This window comes from Microtus oregoni, unplaced genomic scaffold (assembly GCF_018167655.1).
Source record: "Microtus oregoni isolate MIOR12 unplaced genomic scaffold, Mior012 000008F_ref0000371, whole genome shotgun sequence".
Taxonomy (NCBI): Eukaryota; Metazoa; Chordata; class Mammalia; order Rodentia; family Cricetidae; genus Microtus; species Microtus oregoni.
This window is the reverse complement of record NW_024543067.1, coordinates 10,407,501-10,430,502: the sequence shown is the minus strand read 5'-3', so window position 1 is coordinate 10,430,502 and position 23,002 is coordinate 10,407,501. Positions and strand designations below refer to the sequence as shown.

Here is a 23,002-nt window from a genome sequence, read left to right as displayed (position 1 = left end):
TCAACCATGTGTCATCAATGTTTTTATCAGCACCATCATGGCTGCCTTCTTGTGGTTTGGTTGCCCACTTGGTCATTGCCATCTTTAGTCAACCCATTTGACCTCTTCCTGTAGTCAGCAAGCAGACCTGCACGTGTGCAAGCCCACTTCCCTCCAGTGCAATCGTCTTCTTTTCTCTTTTGCCCTTCATTCTTGTTCCATCCATTACAAATGTTCATATATATATGTATATATATATATATATATATATTCTTATAACCAGCAATTCCCCAGTCCTAGCAGGTTACACAGAGAGAGAGAGAGAGAGAGAGAGAGAGATCTGTGCACAGCCAGTGAACTTCTTAATGAAGAAAGTTAGTTAAGAAAGGAATTAAATCATCAGGGAATTCTAGAGGGGAAGGTTAGTGGGCTACACAATGTTTTCAGGCAGTAGGAGAGCTAAAAGGTTTATTTTCAGCAAAATTATGATGAATAGGGTACAGATCGTTTAAATCAGTATATCTCTTCTTTTCTCCCAGCATGCATAGAATCAGGTAGCCAAGCAACCTGTCCTGACTTCCATCAGTGACGAACAGCAATGTGAATGTGTAAACCAAATAAACCCTTTCCTCTCCAACTTGCCTTTTGGTCATGGTGTTTCGTTGCAGCAATAGGAACCCTAACTAAGACAGTGGCTTAGGTCTATAACGACTTTTACCTGTAGACTATGAGGTCATTTCATTTGCTGTGATAAAAAACAAATCATGGCATGTAAAGACAGAACACTCGTCTGGGAGGTGAAAGATGGATTGCATGCATCCCTGAATGATCCATGTTCCTCAATTCCATTTCAAATAATTCAAGATTGAGAGAAAACTTTTATGCTTTATTTTTCCTTGTGAAAATACCCACATTTCTTTCGATAAAAATTAAAATATGCTTATTTGAAGCTTTGTGAACATAACGAACGAACTATTAAATTGAAAATTCATTCTTCAGGTTAGTAGATTCTGATAATATGGCCATCCTTTCTGACGGAAGCATCTTCACTTCAGCATCGCGTTTCTTGGCAAATACCCAAGGCTGGCCCACCTAGAGCACAGTGTGCACCACCATGACCCATGCTGGCGGTTACTGTTTCTTTCACAAGGAATTGTCACATCTTCATGAACTGTGACTTTCAGTCCTGGCACGGTGCTAAGTGAAGTATTCAGACTGTAGGAAGGGTTAGTTAGGAAAGACTTGAATGCCTTGTCTTTGGAGGGGGAACAGGATTTTAACTCATGCAAAACAAAAGTGTCGCCATTTGCTCTCTGTGTGTCCGCTGCAGGCAGAGCAGAGGCTAGTGCATGCCCTGCCCTCGAGAACACGCTACTGTTACTGTGAGTGGGAGCGGACAGTCTTTCTAAGGCTGTCCTACCACCCTTTTTTCCGGACAAGTATTACTAAAGGCGGTTGCAGTTACACTGTGAGTCTCTAGCTCTCTGAAGAGGGAGACATTGTTGCTACAACAGTCCGAGAACCACTCTAGCAGAGGACATCCTACCTCTAGACTTCCTGGGCTGGATGCAGTCCGTGAGTTATTTTCTGGATTTATTAATAATAAATATATTCAAAGCCACCTATGCCTCCACTGCTTTCTCAGCTAAGGACTTGAGCAAATCCTTGTAGACGGTGGAGTTCATGAAGCGGGGGTAGGAGTCTCTGTGCATGAGGGTGTAAATCTGAAGCTGGGCATCATCAAATATGTGCTGGGAGGGATCCACCATGTTTCTGTTGATGCCTTCCCGTACTCGGGAGTCCAAGCTGACCTGTGGACGGAAGCAGAGCTGGATGTGTTACTTCTCTTGTAAAACCATTCAAACGCCATGATTGTTTTAGCTTTCGAAAGGCCCCAAACCAAACAAGATCTCCCAAAGTCTGAACTGCTGAGAGAAACTGACAGGTGAAAGAAGGGAACACTGGGACTTCCATGGCCTCAGTGACCCCAGCAGGAGTGGCCCCAGTGGCCCCTGAAGGTTTGTGGGGCAGACTACTGCACCAATGCCAGAGGACTTCGTAGGTCATACTGAGGGGCCATGCCCTGTATTTCTCACAGGTCATAAGGAACGCTGGCTGCTTTAGACTATCACACACTGCTTTACTTCTTCTAAACAAGTGTGAGATGGCCTTTGAAGATGGAAGGTGGTGAGCATGGACCCATGCCTGTTAATGAAGGCAAAAACCTGGGAGCTGCAGGCGCCCAACCAGCTAGAAACTGGGTGTAGGTTTCTGGTGTCAGTCCAGGTGGAAGGGAAGGGGTCTGTAAAGTGAAGGGCTCCATCACAGAGTCTGGGAGCCAGTGGCATCCAGGTTTCCATCTGAAGGGACTCTAGCCCACTTGAACAGGTGGCTCTGGCAAGCCTTGCCCTTCTCCCCCATTCTGGAAGCTAGCCCCAAGGTCCATTCCCTTATTTAGCCACTCCTTCTTCCCCGAGGCTGATTACAAGGTCCAGCCACCAAATATTGAAGTCCAGCAATCAAAAGCCCCCTTTGGCTCACCTAATCTCCATGCCCAATTAAAGTAAACACTTCATCTTAACACAGGGTTTTTCCCTGGTATGTTTACAAACTGTCATTTTCCTATGTCTCCTCTCTATCCTCTCTATCTCCTTTGTCCCCTGGGACAGATATCCCTCTCCACTTTCCCCCGTTCCCTTCTCCTTCTCCCTCTATCTCCTGTCTGTGTCCCTTATCCCTGCCCTCTGACCCTTTGGGAGAAATAAATCTCCTTTGTTCTGCTGACGCCTTCACTAGCCTCGCTGTCACTGCTGTCTCTATAGTAAGCTAAGTGGAAATTCCTATTAATGAACTCTTCTTGGAAAGTCAAATGGTGGTTGTTTCTAGGCTCGTTGGTTTATAAGGTTTGTTTGGTTGGTTGGTTTTCCGAGACTGGGTTTCTCTGTGTAACAGCCCTGGCTGTCCTGGAACTTGCTCTGTAGACCGAAATGTCCTTGAACTCCAAAGGTCGCTTGCCTCTGACTCCCAAGTGCTGGGATTAAAGACATAAACTCCTACCACCTGGCTGTTTATAAGTATTTTTATTAGAAATAAAGTATTTGAATACTAGCAAGCTCTTTCAAGAGAACCACCCATTCTCCCAGTTTAGTGCCCTATGTATCTCTTATTTTCTTTCTCTTTCTACCTGCCCACCCATTCCTTCGATCTCCATTTCTCTCTTCCCCTCTCCCTCTCTCCTCCTTTCTGGACAGTCTCACTATATAATGTATCTTGGTGTCCCAGGTGTTCAGATCACAGGCGTGAACCACTGTCCCGCTTTTCTGACACATTCGTCTCTCCCCTTCCCTCCGCCACGCCCTGTGTTGCTGGATTTGTGTCACCGTTTCCCTTCTGACCTTCTGGAGTCTGCCCACCACCTCTCCCAACACACTCTGTGATTTGGCCAAGGGGCTCTTTCTACAGTGCAAACTCCATCCTGAGACTCAGCTGTGCCTTGCCCTGGTTTGCTGGATTAAGTTCAAAGTGGAGCAGTCCTATGACCCGTCCATGGTCATTTGCTTCCTGTAATTTCCAGCTCCACCTTACTCTTCAACTCCACAGGTGTCTGAACCACTTGGGATTAAAAGAAGGAAGGACCTAGTGTTATGATGATCTGTCCTGTCAACTGGTTACCCTGTCCCCTTAAGAGACAAGCTCCTCCCCCATTCTGCAGAGGCAAGTGGATCTTTAGCTTCATCCAGCCTCCTCTCCCCTTTTGAAGAGGTGGCTGCTGTCATTCTCTCTCTCTCTCTCTCTCTCTCTCTCTCTCTCTCTCTCTCCCTCTCTTCCTCCGTCTTCTCTCCTCTTCTATCCCCCTCCCCCTCCTCCCTCCCTTCCAGAACCCACTAAATAAATTTCTATCCAAATTCTCTCTGCATGGTGTATCCGTCTGTCTCACCCGCCTGAGACCCATCGAGGTGGGTAGTGGGACCGGCTGCCCCTCGTGGCCCACCACTGTCCTGCTCAGGTCACCCGCTGGGGTCTCCCACCTGCCAAGGGGACCCAGCCTTCACCACTGACCAGCCCGCTGAGGTTTCTGTCTGGCCAGCCGCTGCCCCGCTGGGGACACCTGCTTTTTTTTTTTTTTTTTAGAGAATAACACCTAGAAAGGTCTTGTTTTGTTCTGTCTGGGTCAGCTGCTCCCTCCATCTGCCTGATGAGGTAAGTCCACTAGAGATGCTATAGTGAGCAGAACTGTCTAGTGGGGAATTCAGCCACAAGGCCACACTGGTAGTTTTTACTGCAGAACAGTAAAAAAAAAAATTTTTTTTTAAAGTTATAAAACAAGGCACAAACGGAACCTCATTTTGGATAGCTCTACCAAGAAGAAGCTCCTTTTTCTAGGTCTGCGGCTGTCCACCACAGCTCTGGTAATTTGCCTGCACCCAGTACCGCGGGAGCACCTGCTGCCGCCATGTTCATTGCTCAAACACTGCAACACCCTCACCTGTGGCTTCACTGATCCTAGTCCCAGGATATCCTCATTCCCTTGAGCTTCTGACAATTTCCTTTTCATTATCCTTTGTCTAGCTTCCTCCTCTCTTCCTATGATTCATTCACTGCAATCCCACACTGAGATGCTGGACCATCATCATGCCATGGATGCTCGTGGTTCTGACCGCCTCTGTGAGGTCCCTGACCACAGAAGAGAAACTCTGCCTTATTAACCACAGTCTTAGCAGAATACAGCAGGAGATAACCTTGATTGTGAAATTGCTGATACAAGGCACCTGGATCCAAAAACATGGCAACTTTCAGTGCTGCAGACTTGAAGAAACGTGCTAAGTTGAACTTGCTTAGTCTCACTTTTATGGCGTTTGTCTGTGATGTTAACACAACGCTGTGGGGGAGCTCGGCACCTGTTCAGCACTTTCAGCAGTGCTGTAACTAGAAAGACACCCCAGAAAAAACTTTACTCAAAATAGTGGAATAACTCTACTTGAATGAGTGTTTATAGGGTACGGTGTTCTTAAACAACAGGAGGACTGAAGAGTACTTATCTAGGCAGCCCTAGGCTTATCCTCAGAGCCACAGAACAGAAAGCAGAGCAGAGGCAAGTGTCAGTGTGAGGGCCAAAGCTGCTGTGAACCATGGGCGCGTAAAAAAAAAAAAAAAAAAACCTAAAAAATGCTTCACGCTTCTCTCAGGGTCCTCAGGATCTGAAGGCTATGATGGGGAGGAGCCCAGGGCTGTGCTTTGAACTATCTCTACCTGTGCAAGCAGTGTGACCAAACACAGAAGCAGGCAACTTCGAATGGCTTTCAGGAGACAGGTTTGCAGACACACACCTCTTTAGGAGACAGAACAGAAATGTAGTCTTCGTAGATTATCTTGGCTTTCTCCTCGATGGTGCTTGGATCTGCTTCCCTCTTCAGTTCTTCACAGGCCATCCAGAAAAGCATGTTTTCTTCACTGAACTCCGTCCGGAGGAATTCCCGGAATGCGTTTCTTCCAGCCGGAGTGACCATTAGGTTATCAAAGGACTGGGCCCAGGCACAGACTTCTTCCAGACTGGGAGTGGGGCTGAGCAGTGGTCCAAAGGAACAAAAGGAAGATGTTACTGCTGGGGAATCCAGTTTTCATCGCAAAGTTACAACATACTGCTATAAAACACACAAATGTTTGGCCCTTCCAGAAAGGGAGAATACCCCTCTCATTTCCTTAAGCCTTTGGCTAAAACACTTACAAGCCGGATTTGTATTTATTGGAGTGTGTTGTAGCTTCATTTTTTTTTTCTTTTTTGGTTTGTCAAGACTGGGTTTCTGTGTGTAACAGCCCTGGCTATTCAGGAACTCACTCTGTAGACCAGGCCTGTCTCTGTTGGGAATCAAAGGCAAGAGCCTTCATGCCCAGAGCATTCTTGTGCAACCTTACAGCCATACTTTGTTTATTGTTGACAGTACTTTTAAATTACAGAAGCGAAGAAAAATCCGGCTGCCGCCTGACCCCAAACCTCTCAATTATCCCAGACAGGGCTAAGTTCCACTTCACACAGGCCCAGCAGAACATGAGTGGGCAATGCCCACTGGCTGCTTTTGAAGATCCACGTGCCATTTGAGAAAAAGAAAAGAACATACACAATACAGTCCCAAGTGAGGACTGTGATTCTCCATGGCCACCATGTCTGTCCTGAGTTCCCAAGTGATGGCACCTGGGCTCTGACGTGACCTTGTGTCACAGGCAGGGACTCACCACAGCCTTTGCATAACTCAGTCTCCAGACAAACCTGGCAGACCAGGAAGTCTTGCACTGCTGAGAACTGCTTAGGTAATGGTTGCTTCAGACAACTCCTAGATCAGATAAGAGGTTTTACCTTGCTGAAACTGCCGTGCTAAAGGTGTCTTTGGCGTAACAATAAAAAGACTTTTGCAGTCATGAGGCAGTCAGTTCATTAGAAGCTGACTCTCCAGTTGCTGCTAAAGTGTACAACATTCTGGAGTGACCCAACTAACACAGACCACAGACAAGACAGTGACAATATGATTGGCTAAGGAGATGTCCTTGCCCTTAAGAGCCAGCCATGATTGGGTAAAGAAAGCTATTCACCCCAAGAGGCCTGCTGGGCTTCACTTCCGGCTACCATCTTTGAGGGGTTTTTGTTTTTTGTTTCTGTTGGTTTGTTTCTTGTTTTGTTTTATTTATTGTTGTTAGTCTTTTTCATTTTTCGAGACAGGGTTTCCCTGTGTAGCCCTGGCTGTCCTGGAACTCTGTAGACAAGGCTGTCTTCAAACTCAGAAATCTGCCTGCCTCTGCCTCTGCCTCCATGCTGTTGTTAAAGGGTGTGTACTACCACTGCCCTTGAGTTTAACTGCACTGAGATTAGAAAAAGCCTATTTAACAGTGATCCTTAGTATCTCCCTTCTTTTGCCTTTTCACAGTTCCGTATCTTTATGTTTCATTGAAAAATGTATTCTGTAACTTTTAAGATTTTTTTTTTTTTTGTCTTTTCGAGACAGGGTTTCTCTGTGGCTTTGGAGCCTGTCCTGGAACTAGCTCTGTAGACCAGGCTGGTCTCGAACTCACAGAGATCCGCCTGCCTCTGCCTCCCGAGTGCTGGGATTAAAGGCATGCGCCACCACCGCCCGGCTAGCTTTTAAGATTTTTATAAGATGGCAAATACATTGTTTTCTGTGACTTACTTTCCCTATTTTGTTAAGATTTACCCATATGGCCTTGTGAGTAGGATTCTCATCTCACTTCCTGTTTTTATACGGATTTTGGCATCCCTGGTAATAAGAGCCTCTCAGATATATAGAAGATGAATGACCTACTCCCGACCATCTTGTGAAAGTGGCCTATTAAACTGTCTAGCTGCAATGCTGACTCTGGATGCAAAGTTACTGGTTAGATTGCATCACCCAAAGGCAGTCCAAATGCCCAGAATCTCAGAATTATGGCTTTATTCAGAAGTGGGTCCTTGGACTAGAGAGATGGAACTTAACTCAGCAGTTAAGAGAACCGGTTTCTCTTCCAGAAGACCTGGGTTCAATTCCCTCCCAACACCTACTTGGTGGCCTGTTGGGGCCCTAGGCACTCATGTGGTACACCGATACACATGCAGGCAAAACATCTACCTATACATCTCAAAATAAATTATTACAAAGGAAAAAAATGGCTCCTTGTAGACTTAACTTAAAATGAGGTCACTAGTCGAGGCGTCATCTGGGATGAAACGGAAACTCTTATTAACAGGGCAAATTTGGTATAGATGTGAGCAGAGAGAGAAGTTCTGAAACACATGGAGAATATGGTCACGTGACTGGAGCAATGTGTGTAGTGGTCAGTGGACCCCAGAGGTGCAGGCAGCTGACCAATGCCAGAGGAGACAGGAAGAAAGTCTGCTCCAGGGCCTGGGAATCAGTACAGAGAAATCTCTGCTGACACTCGATCTTGGATTTCTGGTCTTGGAACTGTGACATAAAAGATTTTTGATGTTTTAAGCTACCCAGGTTTGAATACTTTTTTAAAAAAATATTTATTTATTATGCATACAATATTCTGTCTGTGTGTATGCCTGAAGGCCATAAGAGGGTACCAGATTCCATTACAGATGGTTGTGAGCCACCATGTGGTTGCTGGGATTGAACTCAGGACCTTTGGAAGAGCAAGCAATGCTCTTAACCTCTGAGCCATCTCTCCAGGCCCTTGAATACTTTTTAATGGTAAATAAATTTAGAAAGTTATCACAGTTTAACAGTCTGGAACTATTTGGACCGTTTCCTTATGTCTAAGTTTCTGGACCATATGTTAATATCTCTTTTTCTGTATGGAAGTGGGACTTCACTCACTAATGCTTAATCCCAGCACTTGAGAGACAGAGGCAGGCAGATCTCTGTGAGTTCGAGGTTGCTCTAGTCTATATACTGAGTTCTAAAACAGCTAGACAGCTAGGGCTACTTAAAGAAACCGTGTCCCCGGCTCCCCCCACCAAAAAAAAAAAAAAAAAAAAAAAGAGTAACTAAATAAAAACCTAAGTATTGAGATTTACGTTTGCTCTGTTTATTGTATTCTCAGCATTCCATAGTTTGATATGATTACATTTCCATATAGTTATGTTATTTCTTAAAATGTATTATGATTTATTTATTGAGGATATAATGAATTGATAGTGATCTTAGAAATATCAAACAGAATAGGATTTTACTGTACATGTTTTTAAAACTCTGGACTTTGGTTTTAATTGCTTTGGGGCTAGTAGTACAGTCTGCTGAATAATGATCCTAGTAATATATCCAGACAGTTTACAAAAGCCAGGCCAGGATGGTGGTGCACACCTCTAATTCCAGTACTTCGGAGGCTATGGAAGGAAGATTGTACATTTGGGGCCAGTCCGCTCTATGTAGTGACTCCCGTCTTTGAACAAAACTTTTTAAAAGGGCAGAGATAGTAACTAAGTGGTAGAGCACCACTTAGCATGTGCAAGGCCCTGGATTTGATCCCTGGTACTGTCCCAAACCCAAACAATGCAAGCAAAAATCAATCAAACAACAATAACAACAAAAACCACAAAAAGCAAAACCAAACTTCATGAGAAAAAGCATATTCAACAATTACAAATATTTTCTGTATGCTTGAGAATTTTTTCAGATGGCCAAAGCCGTGCAACTTATTTTAATCATAAACTATAGCTAGTTAGTTGTAGGCCCATATTTCTGTATGGTGTGGCAGCCAAGCACAAAAGCCATAGGCCCGATCTGAGGTGGTCACGTAGCTCTGCAGACAAGCTGTCTCTTCCTAACAAGAGGTCAGGAAGTTGTTGCTCCTTTCTTTGTAATTTGGAGGATATCTTATAGAGATGCTAATTCAGGCCTACTTGACAGCTAGCATACAGGTAGAATGCGGATGTGACTAAAGCCCATTCACCTGGTTGCCTAGGAGACAGCCTAATGTGTTTTCCCTGCTCAATTTATGTGATGGTATATTAAGATGTTTGGAGAATAAACGAGAGAGTTCTTCAGGAGATCGTCAGAGGAAAAGACCCTGAGATGCCCTTCCATCATGACCGTGTAAGCTGTGTCTGATTATTCCTCGCAACTCCGTACCAGTTCAATTAAGGGAAATAATTATCTGTGTTGGACCTGCATGGCCTCCAACAGTTAGTTTGTCTAATTCTTCATCCCTTAGGGTAGCCATGTGGTGGCAGGTTTGTAATCTACTCTAGAAACTTTTGTTTACATTGGGAACTACAACTTACACTTGGTAACTTAATGAGTTTTGTTTTTCAAGTATTTTATTATTTTCTTATTTTTTGTATGACATTTTAAATACACGCAAAAACTAAGGTTTCTGCAATGGGAAACTCTATGATCTACAAATCAGAAAGATAAATCTCGTGTTTTTTTGTTTTTTTGTTTTTTTTACTTTGGTAATGCCAGCCGAACACAGGGCCTTGTGCAGGCTGCCTAAGGGTGAAGGGTGTACACCAAGAATTTGATACGTAGATGTCCTAGTTAGCTTTCATTGTCAGCTTGGTCCAGCCTATATTCACCTGAGAAGAAAGCCCCACTGAGGAACTGATTCCACCAGACTGCCTTGTGGGCATATCTGTGGGAAACTCTCTTGATTGGTAATTGACACAGGAGGGCCCAGCTGACTGTGGTCTGCACAATTCCCTGGGCAGACTGTCTCAGGCTGGTTAAGGAACTGAGCCTGAGTGAGGAATTTAGCATTGATCCTCCATGGTTTCTGCTCTACATCCTGGACTGTAAGTTCCCTGGTTTGAGGTGACGCTGCACAAAACAGCAAGCGGGCTTTCTTCCACGTTGTTGCTTCAGTTCCTGTCCTGACCTCTCTTAGTGATGGACTGCGGCATGGAAGCATAAGCCAAAAAATTCCTTTCTTCCCATAAGAAGTCAGGCACAAAACTGACTGGAAGATTAAACATAATTAATAGTGAATGAGATGACTGCTAGTATAATTAACTTCAAATGCCACTTAAAAAAGCCAATATAATGTTATTTTTACCTAAAATGTTACAACAAATAGAGTCACACAAGACAAATGCAACTAATTATGTGTACCTAGTATCTGAGCATATGACAGCAAGTGACACCAAGCATATGAGTACCTAGTACCTGAGCAGATGGCAGCAAGAGGAACCAAGTGTATGAGTACATAGTACTCATTGGATGTGACTTGGAACAAAGCCATGGTGTGGGAAGTCCTTCTGTATATGTTTTATTGGTTAATGAATAAAGAATCTGCATTGACCTGTGATAAGGCAGAGTAGAGCTAGGTGGGGAAAACTAAACTGAATGCTGGGAGAAAGAAGGTGGAATTAGAGAGATGTCATGTAGCCACCAGAGGGGAAAGTGAGCTCCCAGCTGAAAGCTTGCTGGTAGGCCTCAAGCCTCACGGTAAAATATAAAATAATGGAAATGGGCTAATTCTAGATGTAAGAGCCAGCTAGTAATATGCTTAAGCTATTGGCCAAACAGTACTGGAAATAATAAAGTTTTTGTGTGATTATTTCGGGTCAGGGCAGCTGGGAAATGAACAAGCGGCCTCCTACTACGAAGCCAGGCCAAGCTACACTGGATATTTCCCTTTTCCCTTTGGCCAAACTCACTTCCTTATTCAGAATTCACAGCCACCCTTGGCTGGCTTAGCTACAAAAACTATTATCATCCTTGTTTTACACACACACAAATGAAGGCAGCATGTGGCCATTATTAAAACAAAGCTGGAGGCCACACAAATAGGACAATCAGATTTCTGCAAGCTGCTGTAGCGCTTGGGAGCCTGTGGCACAGAATACAGCACCCTGGGGTCTGTGAGACACCTGCTGTTTCTGACCAAGAAACAGCATATACTGTGTGGAGTGGGGCAGGGTGTTGCTGGATCTCCCAGACTTTGAAAACCTGGGCAAATATACATAAGGTAGAGATGAAAGGAAGTTTACACAACCGAGACGGGCTACTCTCCTATCTCCAAAGATAAACAAATTAATAGAGAACTATTTGAACAATGCTATTAGTAAATTTGTCTAATGTCTGCACTTATAAAAGGCCTCATATTAAGAACAGGTATAAAGGGGCTGGAGAGCTGACTTGGCAGTTGGTAGCATTGGCTGCTCTTGTAGAGGAGTAAGGATTGGTTCCCAGCACCCACATGGTAGCTCATAGGCTCCTGTAACCCCAGTCAGTCCCAGAGGACCCGACACCCCTTTCTGATATCCATATGTACCAAGCACGCACCTGGTGTACATACATACATGAAAGCAAAATACATATATGAAAAAAATATTTAAGAAAGAATAAACTAAAGAATAGGTATAAGAATAGTTAAGGAAAGGTAACTCCATAGGAAATTTGGTAAAAGAAAAAGAGTCAAGGGAAGAACTATAAAGGGAAAACCAATACGAAGCTGGGTGTGGAGGTTGCACACCAAAACCCAGCAAGAGGAGTAACAGGAAGTGAGCATCAAATACCCCCAAATTAAACATTAAAAATGGAAACATAAAATTTAAGGCCAAAACTTTACATTATGTATTTTTTTTTTCTTCTTCAAAACACTTAGATTTTTAAATAGCAGATTGCTAGTGGTTTCCACTGAATTCGAACATTCTGCTGCAGGAAAAGGGAGGCTCACAGTCCCAGGCTTCCGGGTTCTGCAGGGAGGGGGAGGCTCACAGACCCAGGCTTCCAGGTTCTGCAGGGAGGGGGAGGCTCACAGACCCAGGCTTCCAGGAAGCAGAAGTATGAAATAGACACAAGGCGCTTCCTTGAGATTATACGAGCAGTCATGACTGCTAGGCAGGGCCTCTTAGTGCCCCTCTCCCAGGCCTGTGAGCGTTCAGGGGTGCAGCTTTTTTGAGCTGTGCTGAGTAGGCTTTGGAAATGAATCTGCCTTGGAGTCACCCTGTTTCTGCAGGTAACCCCTTGCCTATGTCCATGTGAGTAACTCCAATACACTTACTGGCTTCAAGTCTCGGATATCCGTCAGTGCCCTATCTGGTAATTTGTAACTGAAAAAATGGAATCCTTCAATTTTCCTGAAGACCAAATATGATGTATCATTATGGTTTTTACTTTTAAAATATAAAAATAAAATTACATCATTATGGGTTGTGAGAAGGGATCAACTTCTATTTGAATTTCAGTATTGGGACCAAAGAGTGGGCTGGCTTTTCTTCCTGATAGGAAATGAATTAAAAGGAATTCTGCCGAAGAAATTCAAAGCCACATTGAGATCTGATGTTATTAAATGGTAGTTATGGGAACATGTATGTGTTCTGTTGAAACTTGCAATCGAAAAGGCAAAAGGAAGATGCTGGCATCTCTGTCAGTATCGTGAGCTAATGAAAACACAAGAGTTCACCTTTCCTCACAGGCTGGAATGTCTGTCCTGAGTTCATAGGCGGCTTTTCCGGGTCTCTGGTCTTCCTGGTTTCTGACAGTGAGGCTGTAAAAAACAAAGACAATTATTGGTGACTGAGAACGTCTGAAGAAATGTATTTCCTAAATAAATATGTTAAAGATAATTTTAGATACTCAAATAGAATTATTTTTTTTAAAGATGTGACCCTGATTACTACTACTACTACTACTATTATTATTATTTTTATTATTATTATTATTATTATTTGAGACGGGGTTTCTTGGTGTAGCTTTGGAGCCTGTTCTGGAACTTGCTCTGTAGACCAGGCTGATCTCCAACTCACAGAAATCCACCTGCCTCTGCCTCCCGAGTGCTGGGATTAAAGGAGTGTGCTACTTACTGCCTGGCTTCTGATTGTTACTTTTAGGAAGACCAAAGTGGGAGAGATGGTGAGTGGTAAAAGCACTTTCTGCAGAGAAACAGGGTTCAGTTCCCAGCACCCACATAGAAGTTCACGTTCCCAGGGATTGAATATCTTCTTCTTACTTCTGTGGACACCAGTCACACACGTAGTACTAATATATGTTTAGGCAGAACACACAATAAAAAAATAAAAATAAGTAACTCCTCTAAAAGAAAGAAAAAAAGCCAGGGGTGATGACACATGCCTTTACTCCCAGCACTTGGAAGGCAGAGGCAGGTCTGTTGATCTCTATGAGTTCTAGGCCAGCCAGGGCTCCACGGTGAGACCCTGTCTCAAAAATCAAAACAGAAAGAAAACGAGTTTTGTTTTTTCTTTGGTTAGGATTGGTGAGATGGCAGGTGGTCCATTTCTGCCTTTTGAGGAACTGACTCCTTCTTGGGTAGCTGGACCAGTGTTCATTCCTGACCCATCTGATGGGTCTCAAGGGATGCTTTCCCAACTGTTATTAGCTCAGTGGATTTGAAATGTCACTGTGGTTTTGATGTGCATTTTACTGATGGTTGACATTGCCAAGCCTCTTTGCATCTATCACTAGCTATCAAATATTTTCTCTGAAGACATATCTTTTTCTATTCCTTAACATTTAAATATCAGTATATCTTTTACCTTTGAGATATATGGCTTTATACATTTCAAAGGTTTTATTTTTGTGTACATGGGCATTTTGCCTGAATGTATGTCCATGCATACATGCATGCTTGGTGTCTACAGAGGTCAGAAGAGGGCATTGGATGGATCCCTTGGAGCTGGGGTTACGAGAGTTTGTGAACCACTGTGTGGATCCTGGGGACAGAGTCCATGTCTTCTGCAAGAGCAGCAGGTGTTCTGAACTGTGGCAGCTTTAGATATTTTAGATACAAGCTCGAATGGCAGTTATTTTATGGACGTTATATTCTTCTTCTTTACTCATCAGTTTTAATAAAGGTTCTTTTGGACTTTCGGGGTGTTCTTGCATCATCGAAAATAGGGAGGCTTTTTTCTGCTCTTTTCAAGTCCTAGCTCCGTCTATACTCTTCCTCTTGGCTGATGCCTACCACACACTGTTAAACGGGGGGAGAGGCTGCCATGTCTTTCTCTCATTCTAAATTTTAGCAGGAAAGCTTCAGAAGTCCAGCAACTTAAAATGATGTTCCATTTTGATGCTGAAGACCAAACCTAGTACTTCATGAATGTTGAGCATGGGTTTTTACCCTCTTAACGTCTAAATGGATTTGTATCCTTGGTGATGGAGGCTTTTTGTTTTGCTACTGCATTATCAGTGTTTCTGTTCATTTTCCAAGGCTTTTCCCTAACATTCTATCTTATAAAAGTCTTTGAGCCTGCTTTTAGCAATCAGTTTTGTAAGTTTTTTTTAGTGTGTGTGTGTCTGTGTGTGTGTGAGAGATAGAGAGACAGAGACAGAGAGACAGAGAGAGAGAGCTATTTTTACATAAAGGCAAAATCATTAAAATTTCAGAAATCCTTTTTACTTATTTCTTTTATGAAGCTAAAGCTAAAACGTTTCAATAAATAATGATTTTTAAAAAAATGAAACAAAACAAAATAAAAACCCATTGGGAGGCACTGGGGTGGCATCCTATGAATGCACCAGGCAGCATTTATCCTGCCTGACTTCCTGGCTTTTTTGTAAGCAGAACATGTGACTGCACAGTGGGTATGAAAAAGCAAAGAGAAAAAGGAATTATGAATTTGACACAAGGCTGCAAAGAGAATTGGAGGCTATATTGTGAATTTAATAATGCATAATTTACCCAAGCTTTGACATTTTTCCATCTTATTTTGCTAAAGCAGAGCAAGTTTAAAGGGGAAAAATGTCCTCTAGAGAAAAGGCACAGGGTATTCTTATGGTTCACTGTGTTTACAGGGGTCAACTGTGGCTGTTATCCCAGAAGACAATGACGAACACAAGCCAAGGCTCTGCTTGCTACACTTCAGCAATGTTCTATAAGACTCAGGGACTTCCCTTTCCAGTAAGAATGGAGGGGGACACCCTCCAGCATTACAGAAAACAATAAAGTTCATTGCTTTGTTAGCAACTGCTAATTATATGACTTTTCCACACATGAATATAATGCATTCTGACCACATCCATTTCATTGCTGGCCCTTGTCCCCATCTGAGCCTGTTCTTTCCAACCAATCTTTCTACCTTTATGCCCCCCCCCCTTTCTTTCTATTTAGTGGTCTGGTGAGTTAGTGTTCCTTACATGGCATGGGTGATGTTAGTGTTCCTTAGGTGGCATGGGTGACGTTAGCATTCCTTACGTGACATGGGTGACGCTAGCGTTCTTTTATATGGCATGGGTGACGTTAGCGTTCCTTAGGTGGCATGGGTGACGTTAGCATTCCTTACGTGACATGGGTGATGCTAGCGTTCTTTTATATGGCATGGGTGACGTTAGTGTTCCTTTATATGCCATGGGCGACAATAGCGTTCCTTACATGGCATGGGTGACGTTAGCGTTCCTTACGTGCCATGGGTGACGTTAGCGTTCCTTACGTGCCATGGGTGACGTTAGCGTTCCTTACGTGACATGGGTGACGTTAGCGTTCCTTACGTGGTGTGGGCGATGTTAGTGTTCGTTAGCGTTCCTTTGGAACGGCAGCCTGGGAGGGCAGGCTGGGCTACAAACAAACCAAACCAAACCCACTTCCTGGATGTGTCATGAAAAGGCTGTAGTCAAAGGCCCCCTCCCAGACAATGTCTCAGTAAAAAGCCCCCAGTGTTACCAAGAACAGCTGCAGCAGCAGCACCAGCAAAAGCAGCAGGCGTTGGAGCCATGGCTCCCCGTGCCCTGCTGGCTTTGGATGGAGCCCTGGGTCTCACTTCCGCTGCACATCTGCTGCATCCGCATCTCAGTCCTCTCGGATCCCACAGGCTGCAAAAGAAAACAACAACAACAACAAAAGCAGTTGTGATCAAAATCCAGGTATTTGTACGTTTGGCTCACAGAGAAGGCGCTACACGATAATACCCAGGCTGTTTTTGAAACTGCTGAGATGTGCTGGACTCTGATGAGAACATATTTAGCAAAGTTAATGGAACATGGCATAAGTTCCAGGAGTAAAATGGAGAAAAGGCTTGCCCTTAGGTCGTTAACTAAGGGGAGGCAATTGGTATACAGAGGTCACTGGTAAGTTATGACCACTGGAGCATTTCAGGTTCCCTCTAGACTGAACCACAGCAGAGCAGTTAAAAGGGACAGTACAGGACACACTGACCCAGGAGTCTGAGCGCAGAGATGGACAGATGCGAGCTATGCCAAAACGGTCCACTGGACATCTGGAGGAGGTGGTGAGGTGTGGCTCCGGTCTAAAGGCAGATCCATGCACGCTATTAATGTCTTCACTAGCTGTGTGGCATTCGCTAACTGCCCTCCAGCAGCACAAAACTAAGAACACTGGTTACTAGGTAGCAATTGCTTAGCCTTTCCCAGGAAGCCAGGCCTTGAGCCAGCCTGGGATCTGCCCCGTCCCTGCAGGGACACTGCTCTTGCCCATCTCCATGGGTGCAAAGCCATCACACATCTCGCCATCAGCCTGCTTGTTGTTGCTGTTGTTGAAGATCAGAAGATTGAATGACAGAGGTGGGCATATGAGCAGCAAAGGAAAGGAGAAATTGCTACGTCCGATTTTGCTTTTGAAAACTATCATTCAACGCTTGATGGAGCTAACTGAAAGCTAAAATGCCACACACACACACACACACACACAAAAACTTTAATAGAGCTTTAGAATTAAGTGCTAGATTTGTTTATTCCTATTGACTGTGATGTAATCCTATGTGCAACTGGATTCATTCATTCATTCCGAAATGAGGTCTTGCCTGTGTTGCTCAGGCTGGCCCTGAACTCATGCTCAAATGCTCCTGCTGCCTGAGCCCTATATATGGCATCTGGATTTCTTTTAATTAGCCAGGCCCATAAGCTTTAGGTTAAGAAACAAGAATTAGCAAAAGGCTAAGAAAGTTGGAAAATTTCCAGGAACCTGACACTTAAGGGAATCTTTCAAAAGTTCAGAGCAAACTCTGGATTAAAAAATTATTCATTATTTATTTTGTGTATGTGTGGCGGTGTGTATGGTGTGTATACGTGTGTGTGCAATGTGGTGTGTCTATGTGTGATTTGTGTGCATGTGTGATGTACCTATGCAGTATGTGCATGCATGGCGTGTATGCATGACGTGACGGCAAGTGTCTTTATCTCCTGAGTCATCTCGCCAGTTCGCTCTTCATCTAGATTGCGTTCTTTTATTAATTTGAATTAAATGTAGTGTCACTAGTCAGAAAAATATTAAGCTATAATTAGCTCAGTAAAGCTATTGTTAATTTTTCTGGTGGTTTTAAACTGAATGACTTTACTTCATTAGCAGCTGCTTACTTCATTATAGTTATTATAGCTTCCAGTTTTTAACAATAGCCATTATTGAATCACACACTGAGAATATAGTCAGGATAATAAGAATAAAATTTTTACAGAGGGAAAAACATCTTGTCTTTTATGGCCCAAGACACAGGTTCTTGTTTCATGAGGACATAGCATCATAGATGAGGTCCCAGTCAAGGGAAACAAACTCAAAGGGCAGAGACTCAAAGACCCTTAGAAGCAGGATCCTACCTCCAAGGGACACATGCAGGCCCCCAGATTTAGACCACAATATAAAGGCAGAATACGGCTGGTTGTGGTGGTGCATGCCGGTAGGACTTGCTGAAGGAGGCAGAGGCAGGAGGATCACGAGTTCGAGGCCAGCCTGGGCTACACATTGCCGGGCGGTGGTGGCGCACGCCTTTAATCCCAGCACTCGGGAGGCAGAGGCAGGCGGATCTCTGAGAGTTCGAGCTACAAGAGCTAGTTCCGGGACAGGCACCAAAGCTACAGAGAAACCCTGTCTCGAAAAACCAAAATAAATAAATAAATAAATAAATAAATAAAGGCAGAATACAAAGGATGAGTCGCAGGGAGATCCAAGCACAAACACATCTATAGCACTTCCGTTACTGTGACTCCTGAAGTGTTTCACAGGAGGCCGTCTGCTATTCTGAGGCTGCTCTACAAGGCAGGGTCTCAGGTAAATCTGTGGCAGTGGGACGTACTCCCGGGAGAACTTGCCAGTGCTCCCTGTAACCAGCAGCGGGAAGTACTCCCAGGAGAACTTGCGAGTGCTCCCTGTTACCAGCAGCGGGAAGTACTCCCGGGAGAACTTGCCAGTGCTCCCTGTTACCAGCAGCGGGAAGTACTCCCGGGAGAACTTGCCAGTGCTCCCTGTTAGCTGTGCCAGGCACAGACCTCTGACATTTGTCCACTGGTTTGGACTGAGCTCTGACATCAGGCCTAACAGGTCAAATGGATCTCAGTTTGCTCATGCTAAAGTCCTGCACCACCATGCAAAACTGGGTTATACTTATAACCTGTGGAGGGGTCAGGAGACAGAGAACTAGTAACCACGTCTCCAGTTAGGGCAATGTTAGCCCATAAGAAGATCCTTCTGTGTTGACCTTCACAGAAAAAGGGACTTGAAGGAGCCAATGATTTCATTTTAGAGTTGTTTATCTCAGCCCTTTTACCTATCTGTAAAGCTGGCTTTTTCATTTTGGCTGGTGGGTACACAGAATGAGTCTAGAATCACAAATGTAGGTTGTCAGTGAAGAACTTCACACCGAATCTGTGTGACTTTGTCTTTAGGCGCATCCTGCTTAGTTTTATCTTGTCACTTTACTATCCTGCAGAGAGCCCGCCCTCTGATCTGCTTTCTTTTATCACAGACTTTGATCAAATTCTGTTCCCAAATCTCCCGGCTCCTGTGTCTTGTAGATATATATGCAGAAAACCATTGAGAATTGCTATAGCTCAACAAGAAAGACCGGAAGCCTGAGGTTTTTAAATCCACATTCCAGTAGCCCTGGGGAGTCTGATCAAGTTGAGTTACTGAGTGCCTACTCTGATCACCCATTTTCTGTCCAGTCAAAAATCTAGACATAGGCTGAGCTCAAACACAAGGCAAAAGGAAATGTCAATCATTGGCTGGAATAGCCCGAGTAAGAGGCATGGATGATGTTGCTCTAGAAGGAAACAGGAATTAAAGTGAGCATGGGTGTTAGGATTCAGGCATTACGCTGGCCTGGCCTGTCATATGGCAGGATATACCCAGGCTGTGCCATGGCCAACCCAGGGCCCTAATCTGTACATAGGTGCAAAGGTCGCTTTAAGATACAAGCTCTGCGCACTCCCTCTTCCCCCCATTCTCTGTCTCCCTCTGTCTCTCTCTTGTTTCTCTTCCCCCCTTTTCAAGCTGCAAGTCGGTATTCTGTCACCTGCCGCAGTTTGGGCCCAACCCACTATGGGACACCGCAAAAGTCCCTCTCTCGCTGTATCTTAACAATTGGTGCCTGGATATCAGTAAAACAACCAGTTACTACAAGACATGACCGGCAACCCAGCTTCCTCAGGATCCCCACGATTTCAGTGCCCACAAATCAACAGGGAGCAGTCTTGAGAACCCTGCGTCCTTATCCCTGTCCTACCTGCTATTCCCTTTAATCTCCCCACCTTCATATAATAAGAAAAAGCTGGGAATATTAGGATTCAGGCATTATGCTGGCCTGCCCTGTCATCTGGCAGGATGTACTCAGGCAGTACCCTAGCCAGTCTAGGGTCCTAGTTTGTATGCAGGTGCAAAGGTTCCTTTAAGAGACAAATTCCACCCACTCTTTCTTTCCTGTTGCTCTTCTGAAGAGGCCAGTCTCTGTTTCTCTCACTCCCTCCCTTCTCTCAGTCTCTGTCTCTGTTAGTGAACCTCTCACCCTTCCCTCCCAATACCTTCTTCTCAAAAAACTCCGTGCTCAAGCTCTCTCTGCATGGTGTATACTGTTACCTGCAGGGGTCCTCCCCTGACCTGCTAAGGTCCTCTCTCTTGCCATCTTAACAGCAGGGAAATGAGGTCTGGCGATGGAGTCACTGTTTTTAAATGCAAAGAGGGGAGTTGAGAGTGCAGTCCAGTTTGTGGGGTGTTTAGTTAAAATGCCAGAAGCCTAGGTTTAATTCAGTTCCCAGTACCAAGTAAACAGTCAGGCATGGTGGGGACCCGTTATCCCAGCACCAAAAAAGTGAAGGTAGGAAGATCCGAAGTTCAGGATCACCCTTGGCTGTAGTGGGTCCGATGCCAGTGCCGGCTACATGGGATCCACTTCAAACAAGGCGACAGCACTTCTATTTCGAGAGGAAAAGGTGCCTCTGTACTACATACTGTAAGGTGGAATCGGGATATCCAGGTTGTAAAGCTTGGTACACATTTCTTATGTCTTGTCTGTTCCAAGTTAACCTTTGACCTAGGCTGCATTGCGGGAGGAATGGGTGTGAGAATCCACAGCACAGAAACTGTCAGAAGTAGAGGGACAGACACAAAACCCCCCAGTGTTACCCTCGGCAGCCTGAGGCGTTCCTATAGACTTTTAATGGAACCCCACTCCGGCCACACCCTGATTATAATAACAGGAACAGTCCGTTTATGAAGCAGAGATGGAGATTTGACTAAGATATTTTAATGTCCGTTTAAATGGGAGGGTTAAGAGAAAAAGAGGCTCTCAGAATTGTAAGACACACGCGGAGTACAGTGTGGGCTTCTCAAGGCAGGAGTGGCAGAAAGAGACTTTCAAGTGTGGGTGTGAGCTTCTCAGGAGAGAAAAAACAATTCATCTCAGCGGCAACCATGTACACCATGTTAATGACTCTCAAGTTACATCTCAGGGTTGCTAGGAAACTCCACCCCCTCCCCTTCTTTAATGACATGGCTCTGCGGAGATGCTTAGACAGAATCATAATCAGATAAGGGGAAGCCAGGAGTTGCTGGGTCTGCAGAGGGGTTAGTATAGGCCCTCTTCCCATAGCGGGTTACTGGTGAGATTCCTGGAGACCAGAAGCAGGTGGGAACTGATCAGTAAAAATATCCTCTGGTAGTGGGTAACTCCGCTGATATAATAAACCAATGAATTAAAGTTCAGGTTTTAATCCGAGCAAAGCCTTCCTGGATGATCCCAGGGGAAAAGGAGAAACCATAAGGGGAAACCACAAGGGAAGTTTATGGGCCAGACCTTAAATACCCTCTGGGGTGTGGAGCCACTGCTTGGTGGGCTTTCTTTTTGGAGTCTGGAGAGGACGGCTCCAGGGAGCTGCTGCTTGGCCCCCTGAGAGCAGGGCTTGGAATGCCCCCCCCCCCCCCACCGCCACCGCAGCAGGAGATCTCCAAGGATACCTGCGCTTTGGGAATCCCTGCTCTATAGCCGGCAAAGGCTTCAACTGGATTCCAGGTCTAGGAGACTCCTTCCTTCTCATGTCCCCTAAATTTCCTGTCTTCAAGCCTTCGTCATTTTCCCCTATGAAATTTTGATCCCTTAAGGGTGTGAAGGCAGAAGGTCCCTCTTCCTAAGGAGAAGCACCAACACCAAGGGTCTCAGAGACAAGGCTGACCCCCTGACTGGAGAACAGCAGCAGTGAGTGGCTGTTCATGCTGTTCCCAGTTAGCACTCAACCCTCAACCAACCTCCCTCCTTCCTTCTCTCTCCCCCTCCCCCTCCCTCTTTGTTTTTCCTCTCTGTTTCTCACGTGTGGATCAGACGTGAGCTCTCAGCCAATGTCCCAGCACCACCCTCCCTGCCATAATGGCCATGACCTCTAACCTTCTGGAATGATGAGCCCCAACTTAAATGCTCTCTTTTATAAGTCACCTTGGTCATGGTGTTTCAAATGCTCACAACATTTGAAAAGTAATTAAGACAGTGATTATGGCCAAGAAAATAAGGCTCCCTTCATGCTCTGGTCCCCACATTTAAGACAGAAGCTCTAGTTAGATAATAAAGATTCTACAGGGGCTGGAGAGAGAGGTTAGTGGTTAGGAGCATGACTCAGGTGTGGTGGCTCACAGCCAGCCAGATCCTCGCTCCAGGGGATCTTATGCCTTCTTTTGACCTTAGTGGGCACTGCACATAAGTGGTGCAAAGACACACACAGGCAAAACAAACAACAAAAGCCAGGCGGTGGTGGTGGCGCACACCTTTAATCCCAGCACTAGGGAGGCAGAGGCAGGCGGATCTCTGTGAGTTCGAGGCCAGCCTGGTCTACAAGAGTGAGTTTCAGGACAGATAGGGCTGTGACACAGAAAACCTTTGTCTCAAAAAAAAAAAATCAAACAAACAAACAACAAAAGCTAAAACAATTCTTTAGTGAGAAGAGCCAGGACCTAGGCTGTCCACCCATATTCTCAGAGTAGAGACACAGCTACAGGGAAGTATGGGGAAGTATGCTATATGTACAGTGTTCTTTTGTTAGGAAGTTCCAGGCTTTCAAGACAAAGACTTTGGGGCTGGAGAGATGGCTCGGCGGTTAAGAGCATTGCCTGTTCTTCCAAAGGTCCTGAGTTCAATTACCAGCAACCACATGGTGGCTCACAACCATCTGTAAAGAGGTCTGGTGCCCTCTTCTGGCCTGCAGGCATACACACAGACAGAACATTGTATACATAATAAATAATTAAATATTAAAAAAAAAGACAAAGATTTTGCAGTTTTACCCGAAGGAACTACAACTTTAGTGAAAGAGTGACTGAGGAAATTGAGAGAAGCTGGTGATTGCCGTGGCAATCAAGGCAGAGCTAGTTCTCCTTGATACTAGCAATACACAAAAGGCAGATG

At 44.7% G+C, this 23,002-nt stretch overlaps 1 protein-coding gene across 4 annotated transcripts in view; it reads right to left on the bottom strand.

The window, feature by feature from the left end:
- Positions 1-441: 441 nt before the first annotated feature.
- Positions 442-23,002, bottom strand: part of Rgs20 (regulator of G protein signaling 20) — a 75,290-nt gene continuing 52,729 nt past the window's right edge. For all 4 annotated transcript variants that reach the window (XM_041657258.1, XM_041657259.1, XM_041657260.1 and 1 more), the window contains 4 exons: positions 16,051-16,199; positions 12,838-12,921; positions 5,307-5,541; positions 442-1,790 (listed from right to left, as the gene is read on the bottom strand). In XM_041657258.1, coding sequence (XP_041513192.1) covers positions 1,602-1,790; positions 5,307-5,541; positions 12,838-12,921; positions 16,051-16,199 — 657 coding nt within the window. In that variant the 3' untranslated portion in view covers positions 442-1,601. The remainder of the gene's footprint in view (positions 1,791-5,306; positions 5,542-12,837; positions 12,922-16,050; positions 16,200-23,002) is intronic.